We start from the raw sequence: 15419 nt of genomic DNA, 5'->3' as shown, positions 1-15419 counted from the left end.
ATGCCATAGGATTTTTTTTAAAAAAAGCAACTGGCTTGGCAAAATATTTGGAAAATGTATGACAAAGGCTAAATACCCTTAATATATAAGATCCCATGACAAAATTGTAAGAAAAGCACAAGTATTCCAATAGAAAAGTGTGAGAAAGAGGTGAACAAACAAATCATCAAAGCCGGAGTCAGCAAACATTTTCTGTAAAGGGCCAGATAGTAAATATTTTTAGGCTTTGTGGGATATATGGTCTCTGTCACAACTATTCAACTATTTAACTCTTCAGCCATAGAATGAAGGCAGCTATAGACAATATGTAATCAAATGGATGTGCATATGTTCAAAAACAGGTGTTACAAAAGCAAGCACCAGATTTGACTAACGTACCATAATTTGGTGACCCCTGTATTAAATAAATATAGATGTCTAACAAATGAAAAATGTTTTTATTCGCCTTATTAGAAAGCAAATAAATTAAAATTGTTACGAGATAGAGGTTTTACTTTACTTATCAAATTAGAAAAAAATATATTTTAAAAATAAGAATGCTCAATTTTCATGGGCACACATATACTGTTGGAGGGAATGAAGATTGGTAGACTCTAGAAAGTAATTTGGTTATATGTATAAAGACTCTAAAGATATAAACTTTTAAGAGTCCTGATATACATTCTATTTTGAGAAAACTATCAGAAATATGAGTAAAGATGATTACTATTAAATAAGGGAAATTTTTCAAAAATAAACCTACATACCCCAGAAGAACAGATTGGTTAGGCAAATCTTGGTAGTCTATATTTTGCAAATTTTAATAATTAATTTTTATGAAAATTTAATTTTAAAAATAAAATGTTAAATGACAATGGCAGGGTGCAAAATTTTATATGTATATATAATTTTATATTACATATTATATAAAGTAAAAGAATACTTTGAATTAAAAACTGGACAAAATGATGCCAAGCTGTCAATGATGGATTCATCTGGGTGGTAGAAGAATGATAAGTACAAGTGATTTTTAATTTCCTCATACCTTTTATGCTTTTCAAATTGTTTACAATAAATGTGATACTTTTATCATTAAGGGGGAGGAAGAGAAAGAAAGATAGAAGTAAAAAGGAGAGACAAGTTGCCAACATAGCCTTTCACTCCTACTGCTTCTTTTGCTTATCCTAAAGATTTTCTGAAGCATTTTGGGATTGGCTTTCAACTTTTTTTTTTTTTTGGAACAGAATCTCTCTTTGTTCCCTAGGCTAGAGTGAGTGCCATGGCGTCAGCCTAGCTCACAGCAACCTCAAACTCCTGGGCTTAAGCGATCCTTCTGCCTCAGCCTCCCAAGTAGCTGGGACTACAGACAAGTGCCACCATGCCTGGCTAATTTTTATATATATATATATATATTTTTTTTTTAGTTGTCCAGCTAATTTCTTTCTTACTTTTTTAGTAGAGACGGGATCTCGCTCTTGCTCAGGCCGCTCTCGAACTCCTGAGCTCAAAGGATCCGCCCACCTTGGCCTCCCAGAGTGCTAGGATTACAGGCATGAGCCACCGTGCCGGGCCTCAACTTTTTTTTTTTTTTTTGCACGGTAGGTGAAGTCACTTACAAAGCCACTTTATCATATCATATTAATGTCATATCATTAGACAGAAATGCCCTGAGTCATGTAAAAGAGGAAGGCAGCATAGAATAAAACTGAACTACAAGAAGCAAAAGGCAGAGTTCTATTATAGTTCCAATTGTGGTACTTAGTTGTGTGATCTCGAGTGAGTCACTAACTGACTTTTTCTCCGTATGTAAAATAAAGATTAATCCCTTCTAGCTCAAACATTCTGAGTTCCTGTGTAGATGGAAGATGGGGATGGAGGAAAGGGGAGAGAGTGCTAAGTGGGCTAAAAATCTGGGATTATCATTCTTTGATGACCTGATGAATGTTCCAGAAGGTCCTCTACTATGTAGCTATAATTCTGTAAACTTATATTTTTTATTTCAATATATTTAGAGGGTACAAGTACAGTTTTGTTACATGGATATATTTTATAGTCAGGGCTTTTATAGTGGTGAAGTCAGGCCATCACCCGAATAGTGTACATAGTACCCAAGAGGTAATTTTTCATCCCTCACCCCCTCCCACCTTTGGATTCTCCAATGTCTATTATTCCACTCGGTATGTACCCATAGTTTAGTTCCCAATTATAAATGAGACTATGCAGTATTTGATTTTCTGTTCCTAAGTTACTTCACTTAGGATAATCGCCTTTGAATCCATCCAAGTTCCTGCAAAACATTATTTCATTCTTTTTTATGGCTGAATAGTAATCCATGGTATATATATACCACATTTTCTTTATCCACTCATAAGTCGATGGGCACTTAGGTTGATTCCATATCTTTTCAATTGTGAATTTTGCTGCAATAAAAATAAAAGTGCAGGTATTTTTGTGATAGGATGTCTTCCTTTTGGTATATACCCAGTAGTGGGATTGGTGGATTGAATGCTAGGTCTACTTTTAGTTCTTTCAGGAATCTCCGTACTGTTTTTCATAGAAGTTGTACTAATTTCCATTCCCAGCAACAGTGTATAAGCATTCCCTTTTCACTGCATCAGTGCCAACTTCTATTTTTTAACTTTTTAATGATGACCATTCTGATAGGGGTAAGGAGGTATCTCATTGTGCTTTGAATTTACATTTCCCTGATGATTAGTGATGTTGAGCATTTTTTCATATGCTTGTTGGCCATTTGTATCTCTTCTTTTGAAAAAAATATCTGTTCATGTCTTTTGCCTACTTTTTAAATGAGGTTATTTGGTTTTTTTCTTGCTAAGTTGTTTGAGTTCCTTGTAGATTCTGGATATTAATGCTTTGTCAGATGCATAGTCTATGAATATTTTCTCACAATCCGTAGGTTGTCTATTTACTGTGCTGATTATTTCTTTTGCTGTGCAGAAGCTTTTTAGTTTAATTAAGTTACATTTGTTTGTTTTCAGTTTTGTTACATTTGCTTTTGAAGTCCTAGTCATAAATTATTGGCGATATTTTTAATTATTATTTTAATGTCTTTTATTTTCCCCTTAAAAGGGCCAGATGGTCATGTGACTAGATATGATTTGGATTGGCTGGTGAAAAACAGCTATGAAGGGCAGAAACAAAAGGTCATCCAGCCTAGAATATTATGGAATGCTGAAATCTACCAGCAAGCTCAAGTTCCATCTGTAGATTTTCAGAGCTTCTTAGAAACCAACAAGGGACTGAAGAAGTTTCTGCAAAACTTTCTACTTTATGGAATTGCATTTGTAGAAAATGTCCCTCCCACTCAAGACCATACAGAGAAGTTGGCAAAAAGGATCAGCTTGATCAGGTAACTCATTAGTTTCCTGAAATCCACAGTACTATAATTTCTGGAGCATGAGCACCAATAAAAAAAATGTAACAGGTATGGTCACCCTTATTTTCAGTCCAGAATATTTGTGGCCTGAATAAGGAAGGGGACTCTCACATGCAGTGCTTTATTTAAGGCCTAGACTTCTAATCTCTAAAGACACTTATGTGATAAATATAATGACGCCTTCAAAATCATTGGTATATTTTTCTAGCCCAGTGATCCTTGAAGTGAAAGATTATTGTACACTAGAAAGAGCATTGACTGTAAGTAAAGAGAACCTGGTAGTAGTCTGAGTTCTACCATCAAGCAGTTATGTGATAATAGGCAAGTCCATTCCACATACACACACACACACACACACACACACACACACACACACACACACACACACCCCTACCGCTGACCCCCACTGTCCTCTATTTTCCTACCTATTCAAAAGAGGATTGAATAAGATGGTGTCTAAAGATCACTCAGTTTTGACTTTCTGTGATTCCTAAGGCTCGATTCAGAGGCTGGTTTTTAATAATATTGCCTTAGCATTTATATGGCTATATAGCATTTAAGCAGCACATTCACACCCACTATTTTCCTTTGGTCATTATAATAATCCTGATCAGTGCATGTTTTGTCCCCTGTTCTACTGATGAGGCACCTGACACTCAGATATACTAAGTGGTTTGCCCAGAATTGCTTTGCTAGTAAGCAATAGAATTGGAATTCAAAATAGTTCTGAGTTTCCTGATCCTAAACACAGTGTTCTTTTTATTACCATTCTGCATTTCTAAGTGGTATATAGATTGATCTTCTATAGTGTTAAATGTGATATAAACCTACTTTACTATAATTAGTATTTTTCCTTTCACTTAATAAGGTCCAGAGATATAGCTTATTGTGCAGCAAGTATCATGCTGGGTCATTTGCCCTGTAGTAGAAGAGCATAATCAATAGCATCTGTGAGCCAGTGAGTTTGAAACACACTTTGAAAACTTTCAAGTGAAATTGAGAGGGCCTTAGAGATTATAGTTTGAAAGGAAGACTATTTCCTGTTTGGACTTGGAGGATTCAGAGAATAAGATGAATTCTGAAAGCTAAAAAAATTAAAACGGGCCTTAAGTCAGATTTGAACCCACAAGGAAAATGATCACAAAATCAAAATCTATGATGTATACCTCAAAGAGAGATGCAACAACAATGGTACAGCAAGTCTCACTAAATACTTGCTAACATAAACTATCTTTTTCTCTTTTCTTTATTCCTCCATGTCCAAAAGATAAATGAGGATCTACATTAATCACTTCTATGTCATATGAAGAATATGAAACTCTTCAGTCACTCTTGCAAATTGGATTATCCAAGATATTAGGAAATTAACACTATTATTGAAAAAAGTAAGAATATTAATAAAGACAACAGTTATAAAAATTTTTTTTAGTTTTTTTTTATTTCAGCATATTATGGGGATACAAATGTTTAGGTTATATATAATGCCCTTACTCCTCCTTCCCCCCCGAGTCAGAGCTTCAAGCGTGTCCATCCCCCAGACGGTGCTCATCGTACTCATTATATATGCATATACCCATCCCCTCCTCCCCCCTCCCATCTGCCTGACGCCCAATGAATGTTATTCCTATATGTACACTTAGGTGTTGATCAGTTCACTTCTAGAAGTAGTCATATCATCTTTTTCTATGAAAGGAAGGTGAGCATCGAAAAGCACCTTGAATGTGAAGGCTATTGAAAAGCAGGCACATTAACAGAGAGGGATGATTGTCTAAACTTTCAGAATACATTATATTTCCACAGTTTTCCTCTCGATTTCCTAGAATGTTAATCAGTGACAGAATTGTCAAGACTGGTGTGTTCAACTGTCATTTTCACCTTGCGGATGAAAATCTGTAACCAAAAAATCTATTGTTGTTTGTGAGTAATTAAAGAAAGTATTGGAAAGAGTTTCAAAAGACAAGAATGAAGATTTCAAATAGCTAATAAGTCTTCCTTTATTTCGTTTTGCAGAGAAACCATCTATGGGAGGATGTGGTATTTCACTTCAGACTTCTCCAGAGGTGACACAGCATACACCAAGCTAGCTCTGGATCGGCACACTGACACTACTTATTTTCAAGAGCCCTGTGGGTAGGTGGATTAGACTTTTACAGAGTAGGGTCTCGAGTAGTTTCTTAATCACTTTTCATTGTATTTGAACCAAGATCATATCTGCTGCTGCAAATTTGTATACTGTTCCCTTCTCTTCCCCTAGAAACATGATCATTTTGAAATACCCTAGTTCAGTCTTCTTTAGACTTGTGGGAATAATAAATTTTTAATGAGATGACCAATATTTCTCTGAGACCTGCTTCATATGTAAAATGCGGTGATAAACCTAACTCAAAGGTCATCTAGCAGAGTAAAGGGTGCATAACAAATTTTATCTTCATTACTGCTCCCCTCCCTCTTACTTGGAGTGTATGGGTTTTTTGTTGTTGTTGTTGTTGTTAAGAATGAACCATAACACCTTTCAATAAACTTTGCTAACAATGAAAAAAAATTAAGTGATTGAAAACCCTCCTTACTACATAAATGGAGTCTCAATTTTGTTAAATTTATGTTTTTTTCTCAAAGTAATTATAAATTACCCCCAAAAATATATTGGCTAATCATTAATTTTGGAATGTGTACAGTTTTCTTGCATGTAGTTATTAACATGTTGCAAAGGGGTTAGTCACGCAAACACAAATACTTTTGGTATGATACTAAGAGGAATTTGAATCTGATTTTTAAGAAGTTGGAGAGAAGGAATGACTAAAAAACAATCTTTTTCACATGGAATCAGAAGCTCTTGAGCCAAAGATGATCTATACCATACTTAACTTTCCTACTATTAATATTTGCTACTTATTAGAGGCACCTCCGTGGTTATTTCATTGTTGTTGATCTTGCTTCTGCATATGCATGATAATCCTGAGACACAAAGATATTAGTAAAGTAAGTGCACATACGGATTTATGAAGACTACGTGAAAAGATGATAATATGCAGTTGATTATGGTTACATTGATTTCCTTTAAGAGTTTAGAATTTAAGAATGTTTGGTTCAATGGAGGAAGAACAAAGCAGCTTTTAGAGATCCTGCTCCATGTTATCAATATATGAAGAGATCAATAGCCCTGCATCCTCACTCTAGGGGATGCAAAAGGAAGAAAGAGGAAATGGGATGAGAAGCAGCTGGACAGGAATTGACGTTCAAATACTGATTAGCTCTTCCCTTCATGACCAACACCAGATAAACAATTGTCTGTGCCTTTAATTTAATCCTTTTTAATCAATAGCAAGGACCAAGTAGATTAGCGATATAGTAATAGTGGATAAGAATTCCAGCTATGGCATCAACCAGACCTGGATTTGCATCCCAGCCTGAACATGTACTAAATTTGTGATTGAAGTATCTCAAGAATGGAAAAACAAGCACCACACGTACTCTCTAATAAGCTGGAACTAACCAATGGGCACACATGGGCACAGAGGGAAGTAAAAGTCATTGGAAATCAAGAAGATGGGAGGAGGGAGGAAGGGAGGAGCAAAAACCTACCTAACAGGTAAAATAAACACTATTTTGGTGATGGGCACGCTAATAGCCCTGACTCAAACATTACAAAAGTTATCCATGTAACAAAAACATTTGTACCCCCTTAATATTTTGAAATTAAAAAAAGTTTTATCTTTTCATTATAAAAAAATAAAAAATATAAAAAAATAAATAAATTTGTGATCTTAGACAAGTAACTTAACTTCTCTGTGCCTCAGGTTCTTCATCTGTAAAATGGGACTAGTAATAAAACCTATCCATTGGTGTTGCTAAGGATTAAATTGCATGATATGTTTAAAGCACTTGGCATACTGCCTGACACATATTAAGTGTTCAATAAATATTAACTATTATTGTTATCATTTTATTCATTGTCATGATCATCCTTATCATCTTCATTGCTATACGCTTTGCCCTGTCTAAAGCTATCTTTTTTCTGGATCTCATCCTTTCCAGCCTCCTTGTGGATTTCTGTCTCCTCTATCTTCAGCCTTTCCATACCTAGTGACTCCTTCCTAACAACTTCTCATATCTTAATTCTCTACTTTTGTACCTCCCTCGACTCTGTCTCTCTCCAGCTACAGCCATGTCTTTCTCCTCCCCTTCATGGCTAATGTTATTAAAAGAATTATCTACATTCAATATCTTTCCATTCTCACTTCCCATTCACTCCCCAAACCCATAGGCAGCTAGTTTTCCCAATCCCGCCCACCCCAATTAAAATTATTCTCTCCAATGTCACCAGCAACTAACTTATTGCCATATCCGGTGTGTACCTTCATCTTACTTGACCCCTGGGGCATATAATTAACCACTACCTTTTCTTAAATATCCCTTCTTTCTTAATTTTCTTCCTATATCTTTGACCATTTTTCTCCGCCTCCTTCTCTGGATAATTTTCCCTTGTCCACATCCGAAATATTACTCTTCCTCAAGGTTTTCTCCTGTCCCTCTTTTCTTACTTGAAATGATCTCTCCAAATGACTTCTTCCATGCTCTTGGCTTTAGCTATCACCTATAAATCATGAAATCTACCTCTCTTCTGAGTTAAACAACTTTAACTGGCTACTAAATAATCCTGACCTAGAAGTTTCACAGAAATTTCAACATGGCCAGAACTGCCCTTTCTTGCTTTAATTGTATTTGTTAGATTATCTTTGATTTTATTCCTTTCATCTTTTCCATCTTTCTTTATGTTTATTTGAATTTGTTGTTTACTTTTCCTTATTTTTGCTTATTTGATTAAATTACTATTGATTTTATTTCCCCTCATTAATTTGAATATTCTGTAGTTTTCCAGTCCATTAGTCACATTCCCTTTCCCTGTTAACCTATTAAGATACATATGATTCACCTATTTCAACATGCCCCTAACCCGAACTTCTTCCTCATCCCCTGATACTCCTTCATTATCATCCAATTGAACATCTGCTTGCATTCTCTGTCTTAGTAAACAGCATTATCATCTTTCAGGTTGCCCGAGTGAGAAACCTGTAGTCATTCTAAATTCTTGCCTGTCCTTCATCCTTTATATTTAATAAGTTATAAAATCCTGCCAGTTCTACCTCCTTAGTATCTCTCAGGTGTGTTTTCTTTTCTGTGATGCTCTTCTCTAAGCTCAAGCTCTCGACTTTTTTTTTTTTTTTTTTTTTTTTTTTTTTACTATTTCAGTTATCCAAGTTGTTTTCCAAGTTTTTTTTTTTCATTTTTTTAATTTCAGCATATTATGGGGGTACAAATGTTTAGGTTACATATATTGCCTTTGCCCCAACCAGTCAGAGTTTCAAGCGTGTCCATCCCCCAGACGGTGCACACCTCACCCATTAGGTGTAAACATACCCATCCCCTCCTCCCCCCTCCCACCTGCCTGACACCCGATGTATGTTATTATTATATGTGCACATAAGTGTTGATCAGTTAATACCAATTTGATGGTGAGTACATGTGGTGCTTGTTTTTCCATTCTCAGGATACTTCACTTAGTACAATGGGCTCCAGCTCTATCCAGGATAATACAAGAAGTGCTAGTTCACCATTGGTTTGTGTGGCTGAGTAGAACTCCATGGTTTTTTTTTTTTTCATCTCGCTTCCCACCAGTCCATCTTCCACACTAGTACCATAATAAACTCCTTAAAATGTTAATATGACCATAGAGTTTCACAGTTTAAAATCATTCTGTGATTCTCGGTGCTATACCGATAGGAACTTCTTATTCTCTTCCTTAAATATACCTTGTTGTTTCACATCGATATCTTTGGTTATGCTTTTTCTCTACCTGGAATGCCTTCTCCTCACCTCAATCTCATTCCAGTCTAATTCTTGCTCATTCTTTAATACTAGCAAAGCCATCTCCATTCTCCAAAACATTTCTTTATACAACACCCTGCTAGAATAGCATTCCTTTCTTTGCAGCCCCACTATATCTTGTATACAACTTTATTATAGTACCTATCATATTTTATTAGTACTTATTTGCTTCATCTCTTCTTACTAGACTATAAGATTCTGTAAAACAGAGACTGTGTCTTATTCATGGCTGTATTCCTAGGGCCCAGCCTTTATAGGCTTCAATATGTGTTCGATATGGTTAGAAGAAGCCTTTAGTGGCATTAATATTTCAAAACAAAAACAGTACAACTGGATATGAGGGAAAAGCAATAAGGAAATAAGATTTATTTCATCATGCAAAGAAAATGACACAAGTAGATTCAGTAATCATTTTATATCTAATTTTCTAGAATTTCTCCACTTAACAGAATTTTCTTTTCCCTCCTTAGCGTTCAGGTGTTTCACTGTCTTAAGCATGAAGGAACAGGTGGCAGGACACTGCTAGTAGATGGATTCTATGCAGCAGAACAGGTACTTCAAAAGGCACCTGAGGAATTTGAACTCCTTAGCAAAGTGCCTTTGAAGCATGAATATATTGAAAATGTTGGAGAATGTCACAACCACATGATTGGGGTTGGGCCAGTCTTAAATGTCTACCCATGGAATAAAGAGCTGTATTTGATCAGGTGAGTACCAAAGAACTATCCTCCATTGTAATGTATTTACCAAATATTAGCCTTCTAATGTAATGAAAATCTCTAAGATCCTTATATCTGGCCACATTTTAATCTTGCTACTGTATAGCTTTCTATTATAGAATGATTTATATTCTTATTATAATCCGCATGGAATAATAGGCCAACAGCCAAAGAATACCATTTTTTTAGGGTGGGCAGATATTAGAGGTAGTATTTTTTAAATGAAAACACTATTAAAATGAAAAACAGTTATTAAATTATCCTCAGTGAACAAACAGCTAGGGTACCCAAAGGCATGATAACAACAACATTTATATCTCTAGCTCAGATTTATGCAAAGCTCCTGACCAGTGCATTCAATTGCCTATGGGATACTATGACTTAGATATCTGGTAGAATCATAAAACATACTGTATTCAAAACTGAACTCATTGTCTCCACTCATTTTAAGCCTATTCCACTTGTTTCCCTAATTTCACTGAATGGCACCATCTTCCATCAAGTTTCCCAAGCCATAAACCAAAAGTCATTTTTTGGTTTTCCCTCTCCCTCACACTACACAACCAATCTTATCAACTGTACCTCCTAAATTTTTCTCAAACCATCCTCTGATTTCTTTCTGCAGCGCCACTTCTTTCAGTGAGACCACTCTCTTCTGTACCATTGCTAAACCTTTAATTGGTGTCCTTGTTTCCAGCATGAGCCCCCTTCTATTCATTTTCCATGTACAGCTAGAGCATCTTTCTAAAATACAAGTTTTATCTTGTTGCTCTCCTGTTAAGATCCTTCTAAGTCTCCTCAGTGCCTTTCATGACTTACGAGGTTCTGCATAATCTGATTCATTCTTACTCTTCTAGCATGATTCCATACAATCTATGTTTCCCCCACACATTCTGCCCAGATGTACCAAATTACTTTAGGTTTCTGGAGCCAATTATTTTCCATCTTTCAGTCAAGCTTTTCCTTATGCTGTTTTTCATATGGATTACCCTTCCTGTTCCAGTTATTCCAAGCTAACTTCTACTGTGCATCAATTCAATTTACTTAGCAAATATTTCTTGAGCATCTACAGACACTGTTCTTGACACTGGCAATGCAACTGTGAGAAAATCAGACAAAATTCCCAGCCCTCATGGAATTCTCATTCTAGTAGGAGGAGATAGTTAATTGAAATATAAGCAAATATATAATTTATCAAATGGTGATGATTACTAGGGAAAAGCAATAAAGCAGGGAAGGAGGAAGTACAAAGGCAGGGTGGAGGTAGCTGCAAAATTTAACTTGACATATTACAAATAGTGCAGACTTTATAATCAGAAGGAGTTATATATAAAATCCTGACTGCCATTTATTGTTTTTTGATTTTGGATAAGTCACTTAGCCTGCTGATCATGATTTTCCGGTTATAATATCTACTGTACTCAGTTGCTGTGAAGATAAAAATAAACTGTTGCCCCTGCCTTTGCCCCTGGCTTGTAGGAACTATGTAAATACTAAGTTACTTCCTTTGGATAAGTTCTTCTGGGAAACTCTCCCTCAGTCATATCTCATATACCCATTGCCAAAAATGATGAGTAGATACTCAATATTTTTCCAAAATTTTATTATGAACAGTTTTAAACATATATAAAAATTTAAAGCATTTAACAGGAAACACCCATAGACCTACCGTTTAGATTCTACCATTAAGATATTACTATTAGTATATTTGCTTTATTACCTATCTCTCTTCGCCTGTCCATTCATCAGTTAATCTTATTTTTGATATATTTTAAAATCCATTGCAGATATCAGTACGTCTCCCTAAAATACTTCAACATTTATATCATTGAGTTCAGTATTTTTTACATCCTTTTTTGTTTTAAGTTAAAATTAAGTGTGATGTTTTGATACATGTATATACTATATATACAATTATTTTTTAAAATATTAAATATACAGTTACTGAGTTTTGACACATGCATACAGCTGTGTAACCCAAACCCCTATCAAAATATAAGATATTATTATCACCACAGGAAATACCCTCATAGTCCTATACACACATCCCAGAGGAAGCCACAGTTTGATTTTTTTACTACCATAGATTATTTTTGCTTGTTCTGGAATAAATCCATTCTTTCATGAATAGATACCTGGGCTGTTTCCAGTTTGGGGTTTTATGAATAAAGCTGCTATGAATATTCATGTAGAAGTGTTTTTGTGGATCCTAAGGTAAATTCTAGGAGTAGAATTGCTAGGTCATAGAGTAGGTGAGTGTTTAGTTTCATAAGTATTATGATAAGTATTATAATAACTGCAACAAGTTTCACCAAAATAGATGTACCATTTTACACTGTCATCAACAATGTATGAATTGTAACTGCTCCAACATCCTTGTCAATACTTGGTGTTGTCAGTCTTATTAATTTTGGCCATCATGGTGAGTTTCTCCTTTAATTTGATCTTTTTGGTAACTAATGATGTTGAGGACCATTTCATGTACTTATTGGCCATTCATATATCTTTTGTTGAGCCAATGACTTTATTTTTTAATTGATAAATTAAAATGATATATATTTATCACATATAACATATTGTTTTGAAATTGTATAATGGTTAAATTGAGCTAATTAACATATATATTACCTCACATACTTATCATTTTTTGTGGTGAGAACACATAAAATATATTCTCTTAGCAATTTTCGTGTTTAAGTTTTTTTTTAATTGACACATAATAATTACATATTTATGGTATATGGTGTGATGTTTTGCTACATATATACATTGTATAATATCAAATTGGGGTAATTAGCATATCTATCACCTCAAACACTTGTCATTTCTTTGTAATGAGAATATTCACAATCTTCTCTTCTAGGTATTTTGAAGTAAACAGTATATTATTGTTGAGTCTAGGCACCCTACTGTGCTATGGAAGACCAGAACTTATTTATCCTATCTAACTATAACTTTGTACTTTATGATCAACGTCTCCCTATCTCCCCCTGCTCCCTACTCTCTTCAGCCTCTAGTAACTACCATTCTACTATCTGCTTCTATGAGATCAACTTTTTTAGATTCCACATGTGAGTAAGATTATGTGATATTTGTCCTTCTATGCTTGACCTACTTCACTTAACATAATATCCTCTAGCTCTATCCATGCCATTGCAAATGACAGGATTTCATTCTTTTTTTGGCTTAATAGTATTACACTATGTATATATACCACATTTTTTATCCACTCATCTGTTGATGAGCACAAGTTGATTTTATATCTTGGATATTGTGAATACTGCTGCATTAACATGAGTTTATTAATCAGTGTTGTCCAGAGAGACAGAACCAATAGAGAATTCACTCAGATGATCACGGAAGTGGAGAAGTCCCACAATAGGCCATCTGCAAGCTGGAGAAGCAGAGAAGCTGTTAGCATGGCTCAGTCCAACTCTGGAAGCCTCAGAACCAGGGAAGCTTACAGTGCAAACCTGAGTCAGAGGCCAAAGGCCTGAGAGCCCACAACAGGCTGCTGGTACAAGTCCCAGAGTCCAAAAGCAGAAGAACCTAGAGTCTAATGTCCAAGGGCAAGAGAAGAAAAGACATCCTGCTGTGAAAGGGGGAGAGAGAGAATCCCCCGTCTTCTGCCTGTTTGTCCCAATTAGGCTCCCAGCCAACTGGACAATGCCCGCCCACAGTGAATGCAGGTCTTCCTCTTTCAGTCTGCTGTCTCACATACCAGTCTCCCCTGGAAATTCCCTGACAGATACCCCCAGAAACAATTATTCACCAATCATAGAAATATCTCTCAATCCAGTCAAGTTGACACCTAAAGTGAACCATCACAATGGGAGTGCAGATATCTCTTTGACATACTGGTAGCATTTCCTTTGGATATATACCCAGTAGTGGGGTTTATCGATCATATGGTAGTTCTATTTTTTTTAAGAATCTCCATACTGTTGTCCATACTGCCTGTACTAATTTTCATTCCTACCAACAGTGTATAAGAATTCCCCTTTCTACACATCCTTGCCAATATTTGTTATATTTTATCTTTTTCATAATAATCATTCTAACTGAGGTGAGGTGATATGTCATTGTGATTTTCACTACTTGCATTTCCCTGATGATTAGTGATGTTCAGCATTTTTTCATATACCTGTTGACCATTTTTATGTCTTCTTTTGTGAAACATCTATTCAGATCTTTTGCTCATTTTTTAATTGGATTTTATTTTTGGCTATTAAGTTGGAGTTCCTTATGTATTCTAGATATTAACCCCTTGTAGATGCATAGTTTCCAAATATTTTCTCCCATTCTATGGGTTGTCTATCCACTCTATTGATTGTTTCTTAGAAATTTTCAAGTATACAATCCATTGTTATTAAGTATAGTCACCCTGTTGAACAATACATCACTACAATTTATTTATCCTATCTAAATGAAAGTCTGTATCCTTTGAGCAACATCTCCCCAACCCCTGCTCCCCCACCCCTACCAGCCTCTAGTAGTCACCATTCTACTCTCTACTGTGAGTTCAGCTTTTTAAGATTCCACATATAAGTGAGATCATGTAGTATTTATCTTTCTGTGCCTGGCTTACTTCACTTAACATTTTCCAGGTTCATCCATGTTGTCACAAATGATATAATTTACTTCTTTTTTAAGGCCGAATAGTATTCTATTGTGTATATATACCACATTTTCTTTATACATTCACCCATGGATAGACACTTAGGTTGATTCCATATCTTGGCCATTGTGAATAGCACTGCAGTGAACATGTAAAATATCCCTTCAACATACTGATTGAGCATTTTTTCATATATCTGTTGGCCATCTGTATGTCTTTTTTTGAGAAATATCTATTCAGATCCTTTGCCAATTTTTAAATCAGTTTGTTTTCTTACTATTGAATTGTTTAAGTTCCTCATATATTTTAGATATTAACCCCTTTTCATATGTATAAACCATATATATTATTTTCTCCCACTCTGTAGGTTGTTTCTTCACTCTGTTCATTGTTTCTTTTGCTGCAAAGAAGCTTTTTAGTTTGATGAAATCCTATTTGTCTATTTTTCCTTTTGTTGCCTGTGCTTTTGAGTTGATATCCAAAAAATCATAGCTCAGACCAATGTCATGGAGCTCTTTCCCTATATTTTCTTCGAGTAGTTTTACAGTTTCAGGTCTTGCAGTTAATTCTTTAATCCATTTAGAGTTGGTTTTTGTATATAGTGTGAGAGAAGGGTCTTATTTTATTCTTCTGCATATGAATATACAGTTTTCTCAACAACATTTATTGAAGAGACTGTCCTTTCCCCAGAGTATACTCATGGCACCTTTGTCAAAAATTCATTAATTCTGGTTCCATACAAAGCGTAGAATTATTTTTTCCAGATCTGTGAAGAATGATAATGGGATTTTGATAGGGATTGCATTAATTCTGTAGATCA

At 35.2% G+C, this 15419-nt stretch overlaps 1 protein-coding gene across 3 annotated transcripts in view; it reads left to right on the top strand.

Annotated features, from left to right (window-relative positions):
* TMLHE (trimethyllysine hydroxylase, epsilon) overlaps positions 1 to 15419 on the top strand; it is a 118220-nt gene that overhangs the window by 82851 nt on the left and 19950 nt on the right. For all 3 annotated transcript variants that reach the window (XM_012662183.1, XM_012662181.1, XM_012662182.1), the window contains 3 exons: positions 3070 to 3349; positions 5387 to 5506; positions 9733 to 9969. In XM_012662183.1, coding sequence (XP_012517637.1) covers positions 3070 to 3349; positions 5387 to 5506; positions 9733 to 9969 — 637 coding nt within the window. The remainder of the gene's footprint in view (positions 1 to 3069; positions 3350 to 5386; positions 5507 to 9732; positions 9970 to 15419) is intronic.

The sequence above is a fragment of the Propithecus coquereli genome, unplaced genomic scaffold, assembly GCF_000956105.1.
Source record: "Propithecus coquereli isolate 6110/MARCELLA unplaced genomic scaffold, Pcoq_1.0 Scaffold755, whole genome shotgun sequence".
NCBI classification, from domain to species: Eukaryota; Metazoa; Chordata; class Mammalia; order Primates; family Indriidae; genus Propithecus; species Propithecus coquereli.
The sequence above is the reverse complement of the archived record's forward strand: the minus strand, read 5'-3'. Positions and strand labels throughout refer to the sequence as shown.